This window comes from Solanum stenotomum, chromosome 12 (assembly GCF_019186545.1).
Source record: "Solanum stenotomum isolate F172 chromosome 12, ASM1918654v1, whole genome shotgun sequence".
Classification (NCBI taxonomy): domain Eukaryota; kingdom Viridiplantae; phylum Streptophyta; class Magnoliopsida; order Solanales; family Solanaceae; genus Solanum; species Solanum stenotomum.
In genome coordinates, this window is record NC_064293.1 from 18,825,386 (window position 1) to 18,846,873 (window position 21,488).

The following is a 21,488-nucleotide window of genomic DNA, read 5'->3' on the forward strand; positions in this document are numbered from 1 at the left end:
TAGATACACATAGATATTATAAAAATATATGTATACATTTAATTTAATGTAGATAATTTTGTGATCTAAATGTGGTTTATTTTCTTTACGATAACTATAGAAAATGGTATTGACGTATGCAATAAGTATATGTATACATTTAATTCAATGTAGGTAATTTTATGATATACATGTGATTCATGTATACATAAATATAATGAATTTTTTTAAGAGAAACTTTCACATTTAGCAAACATCAAAATCATATTTGTATGTTATAGCTATAGTTTGCATAATTGCACTTCATAACACATTTTATGTTTGCTATGGAGCTTTTGATTTGTATAATTCGCTAGATACATTTAATTTTATACAAATTGTTTAGTTTTGTATAAATTCATTTGTACATTGTGATTTTTATAATAAAATATGTATTTGTATAATTATAAGTGTATAGGACAAAAATATATGTATTTGCATTTGTATTTGTATATACACTTTTCTCTCGCTTTATACAAATACAAACACATTTTATACCGAAATGTATAAAATGACTAATTGTATACCGAATCAGCTGGCAAAAAAAATAGAATATTTGCTGCGAATTACAAATAAAATAAACTATAACTATAACATTTAATTTAAATTAATAATTTGCTATTTCATATAAATTTGTTATACATACTCCGTTTAGCTATACATTTTTAATGAATTTAATATAGTACAGACAGAATATCTTGTGAGAATTTGATTCATGTATACACAAGTAACTCGGTATATAATTTGTTTGCATTTAGATTCTCACACGCACCAAAAAAATATTTTATTTGTTTCAATTTATTTATCATGTTTTGATTTGACACATGATTCTAAGAAAGTGAAGAATTTTGTGGTCTTAAAAGTTGGGCAGCCGTTGTACATGAAGCTGCCGGCTTGCAGCCACCCTCGCAGTGTGTCCTTCCTGCGAAAGAGTCGGCGCCGGCGCCGCCCAAAACTCAGCCAAGCCTCGTCACCTCTACTGCTCCTTTTCCAAGCCCTCAGCAGTAATTAGTATTCAAATTGTCCTGTTAATTTATTTCTAATTAATGTCTTGTTGATTAATTAGATTCTTAGGAAATCTCCCAAAACAATTTAGCAACAATTAAGCACTATTATTCTTAATTAATTATCGCTATATCATCTTTTATGTTCATTTTTTCAATTAATCCCTATCGTTTTGTACCTGAAATAATTTTTTTAAAAAATATATTTCAGTAATTTTATTACTTCAAAAATTATGCTTTGATATTTGAGATAAGAAAAAAAAATGTTTTTTATTAATTTAAAAAATGCAGTGTACCAACTCAGGATTCAATTCGACAGTTATAGCCCAATAATTTTTTCTTGACATCAAATAACCAATGCACAAAACAAACTTTTTGGTTTAAATGGTATTTTAGAATACCTATATAATCATTGATTTTTTTCAGCTTACCAGTCTTGAACCCTTGATAAAGTGATTAGGAGAAAACTCTTCAACCAGTTAATCACTGTGACCAAGAAGACCGGTAACATCAAATAGCCATATTAAAATCAGTAGCCAATTTTTTTTTCTCTCTTCATTAAAATATACTTCAACAATTTTGTATCACTTTTAAATATATCCCATATCTTTTACCCTTTTCTTCAATGCCTTTTTCTCCCTCTTCATTAAAAATTTATTTCAACGATCACTAGTACTCACATGCTAGATCTTGTCGGAATGAAAATCAAAATAATTGTAGTTTAAGAAATTTAATTTTATTCTCATGTTGGAGCGACGATGGGTATGAAGGTATTGATAGAGAAGAAGATTTACATGTTCATATCATGTATAAGTCATAACAAGATAAACTTTATATATATATATATGGTTTAGGTATACATTGTTAATGAATTTAATATATATAGCACAGACAGAATATGTTGTGAGAATTTGATTCATGTATACACTAGTAACTCGGTATATATTTGTTTGCAGTTAGATTCACACACAAAACAAATACTTTATTCGTTTCAATTTATTTGTCATATTTTGATTTGACACGAGATTCTATTCTAAAAAAGTCAAGAAGATTTTTAAAATTTGTGGTCTTAAATTTAAAAAAATGTCAAATATCTTAAAATGTCTTTTATGATCTTAAACATATCATATGAACTAAAAAGAAAAGTAGGACAAACATTTAAATTTAAGAATACAAGAATATTCATCCCTCGAAACCAGGCGTTGAGAAAGAAATTACCTGACTTATCACTTTAATTTAGAAATAACAAAAATATTCATTCTTGAAAAAGGGATGCAACTTGTTTTTATTAGTTAGCGATTTAGTCCCAACTAATTAACTTCTTGTTGCTATAAAAAATATTTGAAGAAAATTACATGGTTAAGTAAACATATACTAGTTAATTAGTCATTATAGCTATAGTTTTAATTAATTACTATTCGCGATCAATATTCAGTGATAATTATGTGGACTAGGATTTTGAGTTTGTATAATTCGAATTTGTATAATATAATTTGTATAACTTTTGTATAATATAATTTGTATAACTGTTTAAAGTTCAAATGTTTGTGTTTGTATAATTCGTTATTTCGTGTTTTATACAGAAATAACTCAATTTTACAAACGTACCCGCAAATTATACAAAGTCACCCATAAATTATACAAATCTGCGAATTATACAAACGAGGCAGCTTAAACTGTAGCTACAACCTGTAAATATGCAAATTATAAGTATGGAGCATGATTAAATTTATTATAATGACTATTTACAAAAAAATTCCATTTCTTTTTTTCTTTTAGCTATTTGGCTGCCAGTATTTTATGAGTATTATTATACTTATATGTCAATTCCTCCCCACCTGTGACTCATGTTGAAGTGCAAGCCTGTCGAAGTGCAAGCCCAAAACTCAAAATGGCAATAACTGGGCTCAGGCAGACAAGGCTTTGGATGGATTGAGGCATTTGTACAAATGGCAAATACGTGATGTATCAGTCACTATCAGAGGCGGATCTATTAAGGGGTGTGGGGGTGCCACGCCATTCCCGAACTTCGACGGAAACTCTATATATACATAGGTATATATATATAATATTTATATTTATATAAAGCGTGCCACCCATAAAACAAAATTGGCTTGTGGTGCCACGGTAGGAGGGCAACTTTAGAAGGTTGATGTTGCGGGTTCGAATCCCATTTGTACCTATTTTTTTGAGAAAGACGATTTTTTAAGAAAAAGGAAATTGCTGCACACGTTCTTTTAAGAAAAATTAGAGAACTAAAATTAATTTATATTGAAAAGACGAATAATTTAATCAAATATAAAATTAATTTAATCGATAAGTCTATTTGGCACCCACGGAGTCTAAATCATGGATCCGCCACTGGTCACTATACGCGATATATCAAGATGTTGAGTGATGTATCTCAAATAGAGACGCGATATATTCGAAACTAAAACGCGATGTATCGAAATATTTTTGGAATGTATCCAAATTTCATCAAATTTAAGAAATTTTTATAATTTGAAAAAAAGTAGGGATAAAATGTAATTAGCTTTAATTATCACTATAGGATTTGTGTAAGATTTCCATATATTAAATCTAATATATTTTTAACGAAAATTTTAAATTTGCCGTTGTCATCAAAATAAAAAAATTTTTGGAGGTGGTGCCAGTCAGACAGACAAATTTTGATTAATCTGAATTGGACTACATGCATGAAATAGGAGCCAAGGGAAAAGAACACAAATAGCCAACTAGCTAATAAATGGATTGTGCAGGTGTTTCTCTGTTCCTCTCTATGGACTTGTTCATGTGAAACCCATACCACTTGTTATTTCTTGCCTTCTCCAAAACTCGTGATATCTTCTATATATATAGACCAATGTCAATTTATTATAATTTGTAATTATAAAAGGTTATTTCTATGCCGATAGCATTGTATAAAATGTTTTACACTAAACTAGTTTTATCAATTTTTATTTTCTACAAATTATCATATACTAGACTTTTATATATATATATATGTGAATAGTTGGTTAACTTTAAATAGATAGGTGCAAACTTTGTATATTATTAGTGCACAAGCACAAAATTTAACCCCATACTTAATAGTAAATATTACTTGTACAAATAGAGGATCGGAGCTTCATTTATTTTAAGGATGATTTTGTCCATATATACAGCTACCTAGCTAATTTAATTGTTTTTAGCTAACTTTTTTGTCAGGCTAAAGTGTTAACAGTCGAAATTCTTATGTTAGAGATCTACGTCTCGACAAAAACAACTCCATCCATATTAATCAAATCTTTTCGTGTCCCAAAAATGTTTCAATATTTTGTTTTCTCATCAATTCAATTTCTGTTCACGTTTTCTTTAATTAATGAATAGATTTATTTATTTGTATGATTTAGATATTTCGTGTTTTTTAAAATAATAATTTAATTGATGAGATTTGATATGAGATCGATGATCTCGATAAAATTAATATTTCAATATTTCTTCTTAGAACGTATCGATCATTTGACGTCATAAGCGGGATCAAATATGTTACCACCAGAAGCTATGCTTGAATAGCAAATGGATTCTTGTAATTGATAAAAATACAATGTTTTAAGCTCTTATGTTAATTTGTTTTCCATAATGTAGTTTTTCGAGTACAAAGGTAGATTTTATTTTCGGGCACATACATAGAGTACTTACTCAAACATAATTAAACAATATGGAAATTAAAGAACCAAAAAAACTATGTTAGTGTGTATATATTATTGTTCATTCTATACTAGTATAATACTAATGTACAATTCAATTGTGGTTTAAAATGCAGGTTTCTTTTCTTATGTACGTAATCTTAATTGTGATTAAATTTCACATTTCAAATTCTTTATTAACATGAAACAATTATAATTGCTAATTAGAAAATTGACATCAAAGTAAGATAAATGAGTTATAGTGCTATTTGAACTAATCTTGCTCCCTGTGAAGTAAACCCAATCATTTTACTTGCAAGTGATCAAGTTTAATTTCTAATGTATGTAAATTGTAACTTAGTAATATCTCCTCGGAAAAAAAGGCTCTACCCACTTGCATAGTTGATGATTTTTTTAAAAATAAATGTTAAAAACATAATTAAATGAATAAAAATATTTTTTTAATAATTAAAACTTCGAATAAAACAGTCACATTCTTGACTAGCTGGCTATGGGCAACACATGACACATTTGTCTGTTTGACACTTTTTGTGCTACATAACAACATCGTATCTTTTTCTACTTAAGAATATCATTTTCAGAGGTTAAATATACCAACAACCAACTTTCAGTTTAAAAAATAAATTATATTATTAATGTAATTTAACCGTAATAATAGATTATCACTCTATGTTTAGTTTACATATTAAATTAGATATGGAAAGTTATATGGTATAGACAAATGTAAATTGAAATGGAGTAATAGAATTAATTGAACATTTTGTGAAGAATATTGATAATGTGGATTCATTACAATATGTATGATAAGCACTTCTCGTCCTATATCGATCACATGGACGGAGTGCCCCTCTACAAAATGTATGTATTATATATGAAACAAAAATTTAGAAACTCAACATTGATCTAACTAAATGTAGAGATAAAAAAAAAAGAATCATTTAGGAACTTTCACATGTCTAGACTATCGTTCTCTTTGACGTTCATTGAACGATAGTCGAAAAACCCACTTGGAAAATGACTTCTTCTTATTAGAATGCTGCTGATTTTGAATATCTTCCTTGTTATCCCTTGAATCAACAAAAGCCTTCAAACGTTGTATAGCGATATTTAGCGTATCTTCGGACATATTAGCAAAACATGCACGAAACCAACCCGGTTCTGTACAGTGGCATGACGATCCAGGTGAAATATTTAGGCCTACTTCGTACACTATTTTCTTCCATAATTCCATTTCTCCATCAAATGTATTTGAACTTAGAAGATGTCTCATATCCACCCAACAAAACAATCCAGCATTGCTCTCAAGACACCTTATTCCAATTTCTTTAAGACCACCAACTAGCATTTCATGACGTTTCTTAAGCCTCTTTTGATTTTCAGACACGTAATTTTTTGTGAATTTTTTGTCTGATAGCAAAGCGGAAAGAAGGTATTGAGTTTGAGATGAAATTAATCCAAAACTAGACATTTTTGTGGCTGCTGAGACGACCATAACGTCGTTGGAATAAATGGCACCAACTCGAAATCCTGGAAGACCCAAATCTTTAGAAAGACTATAGACAATGTGAACTCGATCCCATACTTCAGTGTACATGTAGTTATTTTCGATTAATACTTCCATGACACTAACGAATTTAGGTGAGTTAAAAACAGTGCCAGAATATATCTCGTCACTGATGAGATGGATTTGTTTTGTAGATACGAAGGTTAAAAGAAGTTGGAGTTCTTTTTTGGTTAATGTTGTGCCTAATGGGTTCGAAGGGTTAGTGACTAAAACCCCTTTCACTCTAAGGTTCCGCCTTTCGGCTTCTTTGTAAGCTTCTTCAAGAGCTGATTCCGTGATTCTAAAGCCGTTTGAACTTGTGCATTGTATTGGAACAATCTCAGCTCCGGTTCTCCATTTTAGGTCTCTATCAAATCTGCATTATTACACAACATCATAATTAGTAAAGAACATAGTTCGTCTGTTATAACAAGTAAAAATACATGACTAATGTCAGTACTGTATATAAATTAAACAAAACGTACCCAGGGTAGTATGGAGTAGGAAGGAGAAAAGCATCGCCAGGATCAGCAAGGCAAAATATGAGTGTCTCATTAGCAGAAGTAGCACCAGCTGTAAGTACAAGCTTGTTTGAATCAAAACTCACTTTGTTCCCTCTGATTTCAGACATGAATTGAACCAATGCCTGCACAAAAATATACATTACAATGTGAGATTGTGAAGTTAATGATAAATATATGATGAGTCAGTGTATATAAGTTAAATTCTATTGTAATAACCAACTTACATCTTTGAAAGCGGGAAGACCATGGTAATCTTGAAATAAGGCAAGCTCTCTAAATATTGAGTCACCATTTCTTTTAAATGCAGCTGCATCTGGATTTTGAGTAAGCCATGACTCTAATAAATCGAAAGAGAGCTGATTCTCTGCAAGACCCATCTGAATGATTCCTTTAGGATTACGAATTTCATCGTATGGGTTTTTCTCGTACTCTTCCCATCCTAGGAAGTAGGAAGAATCTTGTCCATGCGAGTTACACATGGCTTTCTTCGATAAGAGCTTCATTTTTTCTGAGTAAGAACTTGAATTTTATGTTTATTTTGAGAGGCAGAAATAAGAAGAAAGAAAATATTGAATGGAGATTGTTGCTATGTGTCTGGCAGATATCATGGTGAGGTGTGTGTATATATATATATATATATATATATATATATATATGTATAAGAGATTAGCAATGAAGAACCAAACATATCACCATATGTTTTCAAACTTTGACTATACAATTTTTGTTTTTTTCTACTTTTTTGTCCCCAAAATAAAACAATTAATTTTAGTGTGTTTGGGATTTATACACTAATTTGACGCGCTTTTTTAGTCGTATATTATAATTGAATGTTTTATTTGTCATAGGGACATTTAGGGATCAATTTTGTACTGGCTTGTCTAAGGGTGTAACAAAAGGGTGGGACTAATGTCAAATCCATCAACATTTTTGGTAAAAAAAACACTTCGAAAAACATAACAAGTGATGTCTTGGACTCTTGGTGAATGGTGATGCTACTGCCTACTGTCAATGTTGATGCTGTTAGTCTGCTACTATAATACTGCGCTGAATTAGTACCAATATTTTCTATTTGAGAGAAGTATTGGTTATACACTTGCCACAAATTATTAGTGTTATTCTCGACTATTTACAATATTAAAAATACATTTTTATTTGACTAACTAATTTAGATATACCTATGATCTATCACATGACATATTAAGTGGTCTCAAACTCAAAAATAAGACTCTTAATAAAAAGTCGAGAGAATGTTGAAAACATCTTAAACTTGACGAGAATTTTGAGGTATATTTCACTCATATAACAAAATCGGGGGTATATTTAAGTCCAGTTGATTAAATTTATGATTGAATATATTAAGAGTGGACCCTAGATATGTAACAACTTAAACTAAAATGAAGTAATCACGCTTCTAATGAAGCATATATTAACAAATATATAATTTATCTAAACAAATAAAAGTGAGTCGATCATCTCTAATAATTTAATTTAAATTATTAAATGGGCACTTTTTTAGTTTCTCGCTAGATGTGTGGACATTTTTTGTGGTCCTATCTAATTCAGATTCGAGTTGTGTAAAATTTATTAAAGGAAAAATTATTTCTTACCAAAAAAGAAAATACATTCAAAGACTTGAAAAATATACCTTTAATGTAAGATTAAAGAAATTCTATTCATACCACAATAATCCTTGATAATCTTTTTATAATTAGATAAGTGATCACAATATATAGGACTACGTATAAAAATATGTTATCCAACTGATAGGAAAAAATATTTTTTTTTAATCCAAGTTCTAATAATTCTTTTTTATCTATTTCACGAAGCAAGCCATATCAATATGATAGCGTAATGAAAGTAAAAGGCCCACTCTCTATTAAAAATAGATGTTTGAAATTAGAAAGGTAGATCATATAGGGAACTTGAAATCTTATCATAGGTTTGGAATGAACAAAATATGTAACTTATGTTTGATTAGCTTAATACATTACATGTCGATTAGGGAAGTGAAGAAGAGACATAGAAATAATTCCATTAAAAAGTTAAGATCAGTCACAATGCTTTTGTTTGCCATTGTCCCATCTCCTCACTATGTGTTGTCCACTCAAATCTATTCTTGTCCCTCTGGGCTAAAAAATAGTTAAAAATAAGAATCCAAAATCTTTTTAAATATCTCATTTCTAATTTTTTCCACATGGTAGTTTCTTTTTCTTTTTAATTATTTAAAGTGGAGAGCCTATAAAATAATGAGTTCAAAGTCAACATCCGGTTACCAATATAGTTTGGGATTTTGCATTCGAGGAATTTTTTTTTAAAACCTTAAAAAAACACGATGCATAAGTTTAATTTAGTTTGGACATAAGAAGCATTCACATTGCTTAATGCACTTAATCTGACCCAAGTTACATTTAGACACAATCAGGATAAGTGTGTCTTGTATCAACAAAGATAATGTATCGGGATGTTGAGTGATGTTTTTGAATTTCTTAAATTTTAAGGTATTTTTGTAATTTGAAAAAGAACAGGAATATGATGTAATTAACTCTTAACACTATGAGATTTTACTCTCTTTTTTTATCAAAACCAAACTCAAATCAAATACTATCAATTTTCCAATCTAAATTGATTTTTATCCAAATCGTGAACACTCTTAAACAAAAAAGTGAAAACAATACCACAATTGGCCTAGGTATAGAGCCCCACAATTGCTAAATATAGGAATCATGAGTTTTGGAGAAGGCAAGAAATAACAAGTGGTATGGGTTTCACATGAAGAAATCCATAGAGAGAGGAACAGAGAAACACCTGCACAATCAATTTGTAAACAAGTTGGGTATTTGTGTTTTCCCCTCCTACTTCATACAAGGAGCAACTCGGTATGCTCTATTTACACAATGTTTAGTCCAATTCAGAATAATCAAATTTTGTCAAATATCTATGTCTGACCCCACTTTCCTTACCTTCAATAGAAAATTGTTTTTGTCTCTCATGTCATTTCATGAGGCGCCTAAGGAAAAGAAACCATTGTTTCATCTATAGCCATGTACTAGAATGTTATACTACTAGTCTCTGTTGAAGTTTATAGTAAAATAATGGGCACAAGTGTTACCCATTGTTTCATCTATAGCCAAGTGCTAGCAAAATATTGATAGGTGTCACATTAGTGTCACCCTTTTGTTAAACCCTTAGACAAGTCAGTGCAAAATTGATCCCTAAATGTCTCTACATCACAAGAAATAAAAACATTCAATTATAAAATACGACGCAAAAGCGCGTCAAATTAGTGTATACTTCCCAAAACACACTAAATATAATTGTGTTTTTGGGCACAAAAAAGTAGGAAAAAACAAAAATAGTATAGTCAAAGTTTGAAAACATATACAAATATGTTTGTTTCTTCATTGCTAAACTCCTATACAATATATATACCTCACCAGGATATGCCAGAGACATAGCAACAATCTCCATTCAATATTTTCTTTCTTCTTATTTCTGTCTCTCAAAACAAACATAAAATTCAAGTGCTTACTCAGAAAAAATGAAGCTCCTATCGAAGAAAGCCACGTGTAACTCACATGGACAAGATTCTTCCTACTTCCTAGGATGGGAAGAATATGAGAAAAACCCATACGATGAAATTCGTAATCCTAAAGGAATCATTCAGATGGGTCTTGCAGAGAATCAGCTCTCTTTCGATTTATTAGAGTCATGGCTTATTCAAAATCCAGATGCAGCTGCATTTAAAAGAAATGGTGACTCAATATTTAGAGAGCTTGCCTTATTTCAAGATTACCATGGTCTTCCCGCTTTCAAAGATGTAAGTCCGTCATTACAATAGAATTTAACTTATATACACTGACTCATCATATATTTATTATTAACTTCGCAATCTCACATGCATTGTAATGTATATTTTTGTGCAGGCATTGGTTCAATTCATGTCTGAAATCAGAGGGAACAAAGTGAGTTTTGATTCAAACAAGCTTGTACTTACAGCTGGTGCTACTTCTGCTAATGAGACACTCATATTTTGCCTTGCTGATCCTGGCGATGCTTTCCTCCTTCCTACTCCATACTACCCTGGGTACGTTTTGTTTAATTTATATACAGTACTGACATTAGTCATATATTTTTACTTGTTATAACAGACGAACTATGTTCCTTACTAATTATGATATTGTGTAATAATGCAGATTTGATAGAGACCTAAAATGGAGAACCGGAGCTGAGATTGTTCCAATACAATGCACAAGTTCAAACGGTTTTAGAATCACAGAATCAGCTCTTGAAGAAGCTTACAAAGAAGCCGAAAGGCGGAACCTTAGAGTGAAAGGGGTTTTAGTCACTAACCCTTCGAACCCATTAGGCACAACATTAACCAAAAAAGAACTCCAACTTCTTTTAACCTTCGTATCTACAAAACAAATCCATCTCATCAGTGACGAGATATATTCTGGCACTGTTTTTAACTCACCTAAATTCGTTAGTGTCATGGAAGTATTAATCGAAAATAACTACATGTACACTGAAGTATGGGATCGAGTTCACATTGTCTATAGTCTTTCTAAAGATTTGGGTCTTCCAGGATTTCGAGTTGGTGCCATTTATTCCAACGACGTTATGGTCGTCTCAGCAGCCACAAAAATGTCTAGTTTTGGATTAATTTCATCTCAAACTCAATACCTTCTTTCCGCTTTGCTATCAGACAAAAAATTCACAAAAAATTACGTGTCTGAAAATCAAAAGAGGCTTAAGAAACGTCATGAAATGCTAGTTGGTGGTCTTAAAGAAATTGGAATAAGGTGTCTTGAGAGCAATGCTGGATTGTTTTGTTGGGTGGATATGAGACATCTTCTAAGTTCAAACACATTTGATGGAGAAATGGAATTATGGAAGAAAATAGTGTACGAAGTAGGCCTAAATATTTCACCTGGATCGTCATGCCATTGTACAGAACCGGGTTGGTTTCGTGCATGTTTTGCCAACATGTCAGAAGATACGCTAAATATCGCTATACAACGTTTGAAGGCTTTTGTTGATTCAAGGGATAACAAGGATGATATTCAAAATCAGAAGCATTCTAATAAGAAGAAGTCATTTTCCAAGTGGGTTTTTCGACTATCGTTCAATGATCGTCAAAGAGAACGATAGTTTAGTCATGTGAAAGTTCCTAAATTCTTTTGTCTTTTTTTAAATCTCAATAGTTAATTAGATGTTGAGATTTATAAATTTGTGTACCATAATACATACTTTTAAATTGTTTTAATTGTAGAGGAGCACTCCGTCGACCATGTGATAGGACGAGAAGTGCAATTACATCATACATATGGTAATAAATCCACATTATCAGTTCTACGCAAAATGTTCAATTAATTCTAATACTCGTTTCAATCTCTCATGTTAATAAAGTATAAGAACTTTTATCTAATCAGGTTATCATATTACTCCTTTTTTTTTTTTAATGACACGGAAAACCTACCCTGGCTATCTTTGGGTACGCATAGGGTTAATCCTTCGCTCCTATGCAATAACTCGCAAACCACATAGAAGAGGTAACTTGCACTAGGCAAGTGTTGTGCGACGAGCTCGACCAAGGGAAACCCTTTGCTTTTGAGGGCGGGGAAGGGGTTCCAAAACTTGAGACCTCCAACATGGAAGTCCCAAGCCCAAATCACTAGGCCACCCAAGGGATACGACTCTTCATTTTCTCAAGGGTATATTTGGATGAGTTCCTGTAATATTAAAGATTTAACGGTTTAGATTAAATTGATTTAACAAACCTCTTAAATTTCGCAAATATGCCTTATTTATTGAGGAATAATTGCAAATGGAAATAATAGATAACACAAATTGAATCACACTAGAGTATCTTATTCCAAGGTGTTGATGTTAGATTTCAGCCTTAGGTATTAGAGTTTCAAACTCATACAGGTAAGATGTTTATTTATTTATTGATAATTGTGGTGTCTGATTCAGCTTGCACACACCTTGATTAATTCCACGAAATATCTACCACATCTCACCAGCAACAGATAAGGTAACTCTTTGCACCAAGTTAGGCGAGATGGGAAGAAGTTAGATGTTTATGAAGACTGAAAAGTTGCATATATATAGACATAAAAAAGATGCAAGTCATGTTGACAATGTGAATTGCTCAAAATGATGAAGAGCGTGTCTTTCCATGTTTTCCTTTCCTTTTTGTGGGAGGTGAACTATTGATGTTATGAAAACCTGCTAAAAATCATAAGTAACGAGTTGTAAGATGTTTGATGGTTCAGAAATAAGGAGACTCTTCACATGTATTTAAATTTCCTTTTTGGTTTAAGCCTATTTGTACACCTTTGATACTTCAATAAGGCGAGCAGTTCAATAATACTTTTTCGGAATTATGCTTTCAGATTCTTAACACAAACAAATTGTACTTCCAAAATTATGAGCTCAGACATCAAAGTGATGCACAAATCTTTATGTATGCTTCGTATTAAAAATATTGACTCCAATTGAACGCGATAAAGTAGGCTGCATCGATCTCTGAAAGGAAGTGCTCCAAAAACCACATCTTTAAACAGAGAATGAATCTAGAGTCTTCCAGCTTCATAAGGAGACTGTACGTATTTTAAAAGCATATTGAAGTTGAAAACCAAAAGGCAGACCTTTATAACAAACTGATAAATACATAAATGTGATGTACAATACAGAAACCTTACCATTGATGTCTATCTCAGAGCTACAAACGACGTACAAATTGTACTATCTAAGATATAAAGTCAGAGCCACAATATACATTTTTACAGAGTAGGGAGTCTGACTAGATTTCAACGAATACGTACTTGAAGTTCCTTTTGGTATAATATGACTACAATAAGGTTTAGTCGTCATTCTTTTTTTTTGTAGAGTTTGGGGTGAGGGGGAGAGTGGAACTTACATTTCGTGCTTCAAGAAAGGAACTGCAAAACTGTTGATGCTATTCATGGAACAAAACTTCAACAAATTTTCTGCTTAATCTGACTCTGTCTTCACGGGAGGAGCTCTGTGATACGCTGGTATTGTTGTTGGGAAGAACATTTGCCGGATCCCTTCTGCCTTTATGATAGGAAATATGATGCCTGATGCAGACTGAACAAAAAAAAAGAGCATGCATGCCAAAATGGTCAAGACTTTTTAACAAGGTGAACGAGTATTCAGGAATTTCAACTGGAAAGTAGCTCAATATATAAGACACATGCTCAAAGAGTCAACGAAGACAGTTTGAATACTGCATTAAGGTACATACCGAGATTAATCTAGCTCCGATCCACAACTTCTTTGGAGAAGGAAAAGGTACAAGTAAACGACCAACTCCATAAACGGCCACTGCAAAGAAATGGAGTACCAAGCTCATTGGATTAGGATTAAGACCAGAGAGTAGAGCTACAGGTCCAGTCGAACAAGTTCCTCCAAGGCTCAAATAGTCAAAACATGCATCTCGCATCTCCCTCCTCGCTTGATCAGGAGAAGCACAGAACACCTTATACAGAGCTCCAGCCAAAGTATTTATGGTGGAAGCCACTGGCTGAAAACACCGACCAATACAAGAATAAGTAACCGGCTAATAAAGTCAGAAAAAGTCCCTTCCTTCCAGAATTCCAGTTCTATTAGTTTGTATTCGTTTAGAGGGAATAGCTCTAAAATAGTGATGCAGTTTTAGACAATAACCCCATTTCAAATAACATATGATTTTTCTGTAGAGATAAAAGACATCATATGCCACGTTAAATTGCTAGAAAGAAGGTTCTCCCTATACTTGATCAAGAAGCTGAAATAAAATATTTTTCTAAATAAGCCACAACACATATTACAAATCAGTCAACTGATGATAGAGTAAACCAGACAACAGTTTTAGCTTTACCTTGCGCAAAGTATAAAAGGACTCCAGATATTTACACAACTCATCTGCATCATTCAGGTCTTGCAATGGCATAAGAAGACTCCTTAACACTGCAATGTCTGAAAGCGCAACAGTCATTCCCCCGCCAGTTAAAGGATGGCGCATGTTGAAAGAATCGCCTAGCAACAGAGCTCCAGGTGTAGGATAGGGAGCAGCTGGCATGCTCCTGTTTGGCATAGTTTTAATATGCCCCTTATCAATTGCAGATAGAAACGCATCACGTAGCTCAGGTGGTACCTGAAAAAATGTAAAGATACAATCACGGTAGCACGTTGGGAGGAACCAAATAGATATCTTCAGAAACAGGCAATTGTATGTGAGGTAGAAAAAACAAGGAGAGACTTAATATACTGGCTGTGTATATGACTATATTCTAAAGTTAAAAAAAATAGTACCATGCAGGGAAACTGTACGTACCTGGGGAGCCACCATAGTTTTCAAATAATTTGCCATATCACCATTAGCAAGAGAAGGAAGCTTTTGACCAGGTACATCGACCAAGCAGCGAATTTCCGTGCTACTGATAGGATAAAATAAGATGGGAGAAGGATCTGCCAGAATAACATGCCCATGGTTTGGGTATGGAAGTCGATCATTCTCCAATTCCAATACCAGACCAACAAAGCAAGAGGGAACTTCAACCTGCAAATGTCAATACTCACACTTACAATGATTTTCAAGATTTTTAAATTTGCCAAACTCAGCGCAGGTAACATATATCACCAACCATATGAAGGTTTTACTTGACCTGATGTGTGCATATGACACTACAGACACAAATCAACTGACATGTTTAGTGGTATTAACTTCACCTTAGGGTCGCAAAGTGAGCGTCGCAAGTTTGAGAAGCACCCATCACAAACTACTGTAAGAGGAGCATGTGCTTTAAGTTCTTGACCAGCCTTCGTTTTGTACTGAACACCCTTAATGGATCCATTTTCTTCAATCAGGGATGTTACGGTGCCTTGTTCCAATCGTACACTGTACATAATTTAATAAAAGCAGTCAGTTGATTATTTGCAACTATGATAAGCAAAAGGATAATTACAATTACAAGACTGCATCAATTACTAAAAGCATGAAATGTGTCTAGAACAGTTCTTTTTATTAATAAGGAGAGATAAATATGATGTGTCAAGAACAGTTCTAATAAATATACTACATGGGAAAGCTTACTTGGGAAGAGTAGCTGCTTTTTCTCTCATCTTTTGTATGAAACGCCCATTGTGGAAGCTTCTCCCAGCCACATCCGAATGGAAATTTTTCAAGGGATAGGAAACGTTTGTGCTCTTTCCATCCTTGAAAAGAGCATATCCAACCACCCGTTGGGCATCAATATCCTCAACACAATCTGCATCACAATGGCAAAGGTCAAGAGCACAGAAATTACGCAAACCTAGAATAGTACATCGAAAAGTGAATTCTATATCCTAATCAAGTTAAAACCTATGTTGCTCGGACTCTTCAAAAATGTCAATGGGTGCGTGTCGCATTCTCCAAAAGTAGTGTAGTTTTGGAGAATCCAACACGGGTGCGGCATCGAAAGTGAAGAGTCCGCGCAACTTAGGTTAAAACTACAACTTATTTTATATACTATAGTAAAATACTCCCACCGTTCACTTTTGATTGTCCACTTTGGATTTTGCACGCTCTTTTAGAAACAATGATTAATATGAGTATGTTTTACCACAATACCCATATTAATTGATGTATAGTCTTAGGTCTTGGAAAATGTTTTGAGAATAAGTAATACATGTTGAGGGTAAAACATGAAAAAAAATATGTACTTTTATTGATATGCTAAAAGTAACAAGTAAAAGTGAAAGTGAAAATGTGTTTTTAGTATAGTGGACAAGTAAAAGTGAACAGAGGGAGTATATCTTGTGCCTACCTGCTCTATCACAAAATGATCAATTATAAGCTCTTATGTTTGTTTGATTTTGTTTTTTTTTCTTTTTTAGACAAACCTTCAATGCCCAACTCAATCAATTTAAGATAACCCCCAGGCTGTAGCAATTCGCCAACAATCCGGTCTGGCTCTGTCAAATCCCTTTCAATGACGTGAACATTTCGTCCTTCCTGCAGCAGTGGCAAAAAATAAATGTTTAGATGCTAAAGGAGGATCAGGACAATTGGTAAAAGCCACTAGACAAACATTTTCTTGTTTCCTGCTCGTGGACACAAGTTTTAGGAATCAAATGCCAAATTTTCCATGACAGCTAGACTCCTAGTTTCTTACTACAAGGCAAGCCATTAAAGATCACAACTAACCATCAAGATAAGAATATTGACAGCACCTGTATGTTGGATTAAACAAAATACTCTACTCCCTCTTCCCGAAATGTTTGGCCTATGTCCCTTCCCAAGTTTCAAACTAAGTGAAATTGAGACCACATCATTAAATCGTCTTCTTTTACCATTTTAATACGAGAAGAATTGCAACTTATAATACTTTCCCTATGGTTTCCGTTAATCTCAATTTTCATTAGAGGAAAAATGAATTTATCTACTCCAATTTATCTCTAGAAGTTAGTCCAATTAACTCTTGATAAGCAAAAGTGCCCAGTAAAGGAACTAGTATCTATACATGCAAGTAATTCATATTCAAAAGACCTCCTGGAGGGGAGCTAAAAGTTAGATTTTTTCATGAATTTTGCATATCCAACAATAACAACATATCCGGTGAAATCCCACAAGTGGGGTAGGGTGTATATAAACCTTATCATTACCTCATATAGAGAAATTGTTTCCGAAAGACAATCGGCTCAAGTGCAGCAATTTCAGGTATAAAGAAAAAGAAAACAGTGACGAAAACATAATACTAATAAGAGGAATTTTCCATATCCAAAAAATAATTTTTTCATCATCCCTCTTTCCATTCCAATATTATGACCTTGCCAATAAGAAAATTTTCATTTCTTTCAAAGGAACTTTTAGAAATATGAAAAGCGTAAAGTAGAAAGCAATTGGGAATAGACCTTGGCAAGGGTATGAGCAAGAGCAGCACCAGCAACCCCAGCTCCAACAATTATAACATCCGCATCGGTCCCTTTCTCCAATTTGCTAGAAATTACGTTGTGGGTGTCACATTTTTGGGTAGATTTAGGATCCTTTTTCTTATAATTGGGGGTTCTTGGTCGCAAAATATAAAGAAGAAGGAACCCCAATAGAGAAACAACGAAACTGGGAACAATATATTTATCCATCATGAAATTCACCATTTTCTCGCTCTGAATAAGATCAAATTGTGTATTTCGCAAAGATTTGGTCAAAGAAGCCAAAGGTAACTTCAATTTTTTCTTTGTATTTGAATCAGAGGCCTGAGAAAATGGTGATTTGGATGGTGGAGGAGGGGTTGCAGATAGAGGAACTTTGTGTTTGGAGAAGACGAGGGAGAAAGTTTGGTAGAAATTGTTTGTATTTATAAGAAGCATCGAAATCCGAAATTGGGGATCCAATTGGACCGTTTGATTTTGGGTGAAAATTGCGAGGATAACAAAACAACACAAGAGACAATATTGAAATCTGGCAGAACCTCAAGAGTTCCTAGGGGCCAAGAGTTCCTAGGGGCCAAGTGCAAGAATATTTATTTTTTATTTTAATTTAAAATTTGTATTATTCTAATGTTTTCCAAACATATATATATATTATTTTACATTATTTATATTTCATTTCGACGTTCTCAATATTAACCTTTACTTCATATGATTTCATGCAATTTTTTGTATTATTCATTTGATTTAGTTTTATCTTTTTCATTAGTATAATTTTGTTATTGTTTCATTTTTTAAATTAAAATAAAATTCAATGTTGAATAAGGTTATGGGCATAAGCTTTCCTTTTCTTTTAAATCATATTTATGTATGTTGACTGTTGAGTTGAAATTCGACATAAGAGTATTATGTTAATTTTTTGTTTTGAATTTAGAACTTATTATATTTTCAATTTCATTTGTTTTAGGAGTATTGAGTCGATATTTTACATTGCAATCTATTTTTTTAATTAGACTTGATAAATTATCTTTTGTCAAATACTTTTATAATTTTATGACATCATATTTATAATATTAATATTTTTATCAAACATACATTTCATGATATTCATTGAAACTTTGTACTTTTAATTTTTATGATTAATTTAATTAAAGTATACATTAATTATTTTTATAATATTAGTTAAGAACATATATATATATATATATCATTTATAAAGACCCTTATTTATCTAGTATAACTTTTTAATTTTAGATGATAAATTTTAATTTTTAAAATTCAATATAATCTTATAATTACACTTGTACAACCAAACAATACACTTGCAATTACACTATACATTTGGCAAACAAACATATCATTGTAATTACTATACACTATACATTTGGTGAACAAACATATCATCGTAATTACTACGTTGTGTGAAGTGTAATTTACTAGGTCATTTATAAAGGCCCTTATTTATCTAATATAACTTTTTAATTTTTGATAATAAATTTTAATTTTTAAAATTCAATATAATCTTATAATTACACTTGTACAACCAAACAATACACTTGCAATTACACTATACATTTAGCAAACAGACATATCATCGAAATTACTATACACTATATATTTGGCAAACAAACATATCATCGTAATTACTAGGTTATGTGAAGTGTAATTACTAGATTGATAATAATTATACTAAATCTAATTACCTGGACTTTTCAATGTCAATAACACTTATAAATTTTTTTTTAATGCATTGCAAGTAGTGATGACAAATAAACGGAACTATCGAATTTGGGGGTATTAAAATAAAATAATCCCTTCTTTCCTAAATGAATCAACTATTTGAAAAAAATCTTCTCTTTTAGAACTCCATTGTATTTCTTTTCATCAGATATTAACATCTACACTTTTTTGATGATTCATCACAAAAAAAATGTTATAAATTCCTTTTGTTATAATTTTTTTAAAAAAATAAAATATGATAAAGTTCATATATCAATATCACAATAAGTTCGTATCATATCGACAAATCATGAAAACATAACTTTGAACAAGCCTAAATTTTAAAATTAATGATGATAAATTAGTTTTTTAGTCCCTCATATTTGCAATATTAATGCACTTTTGATTTTTTCTTAAATTTTTATCTATTTTTTAACATTGATTTTATCCATAATTTATGTATAAGATGTTTAATCATCTTTTTATATATTTAGTAGAAATAATAACTTCATGTGAGAGAAGGTGAGAAGAAGAATGTCTTATTTTGTTTGCTAAAAATATTATTACACCTAAAATTTCACGTGTAATAGTACACATTTTTCTTTTCTTACAATTGTCATATGTCAAGATATTCTTAGTTTAACTAGAATAATATTTCTACTGAACAATTAAAATGTTTTCTCCCCTTATCTTTATGAAATTATTATTTCTACTAAATATATTTAAAAAATGATTGAACATTTCATATTTAAAATTGTGGACAAAATCAATGTTAACATAGGCAAAAATTAAGAGAGGACTAAAAGTGCATCAATATTACAAATATGAGAAACGATTAGTGCTCCATATAAAAATATAATGCAAAATGACTTTAAATCTTAACCGAAAGATAAAAGGCCATTTTAGACTTTTTCTCGATCAAAGTTGGTCAAGTTCGGCAAGTTACGTACAGCATCATAAAAATAAAATACTCTATTAGATCAAATACACCCTGCAAAAAAAATTTAGACAATGTGTTATTTGCCTTAGAATGATAAGTTGAAAACAAAAAGAATCAAAAAAAAGATCGAGAAAGGGAAATAACAGAGTATGACAAATAAATAACTATAAATATAAGAAATGCTAAAAACTAAATGAGTTTTTTTGTAGCACAAGTCACAAGAAATGAGCATGATTGATTTTTATTCTAATAAATATGTACGAATAATGATTTACTCTATGCATATTCAGGACTAATTGCAGCCTATTAATCAATATATACTCCGCTTATAAGTGAATTGTTGAGTTTTGACATATATATTCTTTAAGAAAAATATTTAAAGACTATTTTTTACTATTATAGTTTTAATTATTTTTTAACTATTCTACTAGAAAATATAAAACATTTAAGGACTTTATTAAATGAAGAGAATATTAAAAAAATTCTCAATATTTTCCTTAAACTTTGAATAATTAACTTATTTTGAACTATAATCTCAACATTTCACTTAATATATAGACCAAAGAGAGTACTCTTTTGCTGTGGAAAAGAAAAAGAAAAACATCGCATGTTTTTTTTAGTTATCTTAGCTAAATTTACAGCATAGTAATAAGGTTTGAAAATCACTTTGAAAAAAAATAAAAACTCCCCTAGGCCCTAGTTAATAACTAGGACTCAAACTCGAGGCCTCTGATTAAGAATAGAGCGGTCTCACCACTACACTACAACTTATATTGGTACCTACTTATCATCTTTGATTTGCAGGTATGTATCTATTTGAGAGGTTGAAGGGAAATCAATTAGAGTAGCAAATACTTCCTTCATTTTTATTTATCCACTATTTCAAAAATATTTTTTATTTTTACCTATCATTTTTCACATATAAAAAAAAATAAAATATTTTTTATATGTTTTACTCTTAGCATTATTTTATACTAAACATCCATGAATAAGAATAATGTGATAAAATAGTCATGTCAATCATTTTTTTTAATGGAGGTGACAAATTCAAATCTGACAAGTAAAAAGTAAATCGAGAGAATATTATAAATACCAACTCATAGTAGTAAACTAAACAAAATTGAAACA

At 31.4% G+C, this 21,488-nt stretch overlaps 3 protein-coding genes across 6 annotated transcripts; 1 reads left to right on the forward strand and 2 right to left on the reverse strand.

Annotated features, from left to right (window-relative positions):
- Nucleotides 1-5,535: 5,535 nt before the first annotated feature.
- Nucleotides 5,536-7,281, reverse strand: LOC125848582 (1-aminocyclopropane-1-carboxylate synthase 3-like). Its single transcript, XM_049528463.1, has 3 exons — nt 7,003-7,281; nt 6,740-6,900; nt 5,536-6,630 (listed from the first exon to the last, which is right to left on the reverse strand). The coding sequence occupies exons 1-3, from the start codon at nt 7,279-7,281 to the stop codon at nt 5,673-5,675; spliced, it is 1,398 nt and encodes a 465-aa protein (XP_049384420.1). The 3' UTR covers nt 5,536-5,672.
- A 2,949-nt stretch (nt 7,282-10,230) lies between these two features.
- On the forward strand, nt 10,231-12,085 carry LOC125848507 (1-aminocyclopropane-1-carboxylate synthase 3-like). The gene is made up of 3 exons (XM_049528385.1): nt 10,231-10,598; nt 10,705-10,865; nt 10,975-12,085. Exons 1-3 carry the CDS (start codon nt 10,320-10,322, stop codon nt 11,930-11,932), a joined length of 1,398 nt encoding a protein of 465 aa, XP_049384342.1. The 5' UTR covers nt 10,231-10,319; the 3' UTR covers nt 11,933-12,085.
- A 734-nt stretch (nt 12,086-12,819) lies between these two features.
- Nucleotides 12,820-18,202, reverse strand: LOC125847696 (squalene epoxidase 3-like). 4 transcript variants are annotated; one of them, XR_007444464.1, is made up of 9 exons: nt 17,687-18,202; nt 16,676-16,787; nt 15,885-16,059; nt 15,521-15,689; nt 15,126-15,350; nt 14,670-14,945; nt 14,055-14,333; nt 13,707-13,897; nt 12,820-13,012 (listed from the first exon to the last, which is right to left on the reverse strand). XR_007444464.1 is itself a non-coding variant. In XM_049527360.1 (8 exons), the coding sequence occupies exons 1-8, from the start codon at nt 18,140-18,142 to the stop codon at nt 13,781-13,783; spliced, it is 1,809 nt and encodes a 602-aa protein (XP_049383317.1). In that variant the 5' UTR covers nt 18,143-18,202; the 3' UTR covers nt 13,415-13,780. The 4 variants fall into 4 exon arrangements, 1 of the variants encoding a protein (XP_049383317.1); XR_007444465.1 differs by lacking the exon at nt 12,820-13,012 and adding an exon at nt 13,368-13,386; XR_007444463.1 differs by lacking the exon at nt 12,820-13,012 and adding an exon at nt 13,415-13,637.
- Between the last annotated feature and the right edge of the window lie 3,286 nt (nt 18,203-21,488).